This window comes from Vigna radiata, chromosome 7, assembly GCF_000741045.1.
Source record: "Vigna radiata var. radiata cultivar VC1973A chromosome 7, Vradiata_ver6, whole genome shotgun sequence".
Taxonomy (NCBI): Eukaryota; Viridiplantae; Streptophyta; class Magnoliopsida; order Fabales; family Fabaceae; genus Vigna; species Vigna radiata.
This window is the reverse complement of record NC_028357.1, coordinates 26,795,285-26,796,960: the sequence shown is the minus strand read 5'-3', so window position 1 is coordinate 26,796,960 and position 1,676 is coordinate 26,795,285. Positions and strand designations below refer to the sequence as shown.

The following is a 1,676-nucleotide window of genomic DNA, read 5'->3' as shown; positions in this document are numbered from 1 at the left end:
ACCTTTTCCCATCAAACACTGGTAAAGAGCAAGAAACAACATTGTATACCTAACCATTTCTCCTTATTTCAAGATTCTGCAGGTTCTACAGTCCAAGAACACACTAAATCACGCCTTAACCACAATAGGATTAAAGCACATGCACTTGTAGCGTACCTCACATGTTAACAGATGATGCAGGCTTTGGATACCCATTTGTTAGGAAAGAAACCACATGTGCACGGGGAAGAAGAATAGGATTGCAGAAAAATAGTACTTTGTATTAATCATTAAAAATTGTATACACACACAGTTTCACACGTTTGCTCGTACTCATTCTATTCTTAGGTTCCTTTTTTTATCATACTGACAAACACTGTANCACCCTTTTGAAGAACTGTTTTTTACAAGATCAATCAAAGAGGTCCCATCCCAACTTATTTTTATACTAGTGAACCTTGTCTTTTGTAGGAAGGTATTGTACAATATATGAGTAAAATAATAGAAAAATGCAGAAATTACTTAGGTTTTGTTGAGTGTTGAAGATTGTAACTGTCTCTATCACATGTTCGAACTTTTAACCATTTATACCTTTTATAATGAGAGAATGCTACTGGAACAGGGAAATTGCTTAGGGATNAGTTGGTAGATTTGTTGAAAACGAGGAAAGGTACTTTGTGATTGATATATATTCTGATTCTTAAGAGAGACACATGCCTAAGCCGCTGATTATTGTTTATTGCTTTCCCAGGCAGATTTATTTTGTTCAATATAATGACATTATGGTGATAACTGTTACTGGTTACCTTTTGCATTGTAGGGCTGTTCATTGCATCACATTTTGGAGAGAATCTTATTTTGATGTATCTGAGAAAAAAAATTTAACAATATCTTTTTGGAATATTATTTTGAAAAACTGTCATCTAGTGGCACATCGCATTCANGTGGAGGTTCAATTGCCAATCTTAAATGATGAGTTTACGTGTTTTGGGGAAATAAGTGAGTTTAATGCAAGACCTAAATGTGTGGATAAAAAATTCCTNCTTACAGGTTTTGTCCGTACAATTTTTACTCCAGTGAAAGAGAACACTGTTATATTAAAAGGTGATGGATTCAGGGTCAGATTAGTTGGAAAAAACTCCACAGACCATGCTTTGGTTTCTTCCGATGTACAAATTTATATTAAATTCAGAGATCTTAAGCTGATAAATTGCACTCTCTGTATNCCAGAACTGGCTTTTTCATTATCTCCAGATGGCATTTCTGCATGTCTACTTTTTCACAAGTTGCTATCTAATAAGTACAATCAATCTAGAAGTGCTGGAGAATTATGGAGAATAGCTGCCAGCAGAATTGGCCATGTGACTGTAACTCCTAGGTTGTCATTATATAGATTAGTTGGAGTTATAGGTCAATGGATACATTACGTCAATGCTTATGAGAATATCTTGCTGTTATTTGGATATTCTACTAGCTGCACATGGAAAAACNTCATTTCTAAAATGTCTTATAATAAACCGATTTTAAGTTCTGCTAGATGTCATTGGGAGTTGATCTCTGACATTGAGAAAAAGTTGCCTATTGAAGGCATATCACTGGGAAGGAGAATAGCCCGTCACAGAGCAGCATTGAAGTTTTCAATTAATTGTCATGAGGAAATCACTACTACAAATAGAATTTTTCGTCCTTTTCTTTTT

At 34.7% G+C, this 1,676-nt stretch overlaps 1 protein-coding gene across 6 annotated transcripts in view; it reads left to right on the top strand.

Moving 5' to 3' along the window:
- The window catches only part of LOC111242049, a 12,292-nt gene extending 10,625 nt beyond the window's left edge, over positions 1-1,667 (top strand). For 2 of the 6 annotated variants that reach the window (XR_002668549.1, XM_022783312.1), the window contains exon 3: positions 800-1,667. Coding sequence is in view for 5 of the 6 variants with exons in the window: in XM_022783312.1 (XP_022639033.1) it covers positions 800-841 (42 nt within the window). In the remaining variant the exon portion in view is untranslated. The other 4 variants (XM_022783314.1, XM_022783313.1, XM_022783311.1 and 1 more) reach the window with 4 other exon arrangements.
- The last annotated feature ends 9 nt before the right edge of the window (positions 1,668-1,676 follow it).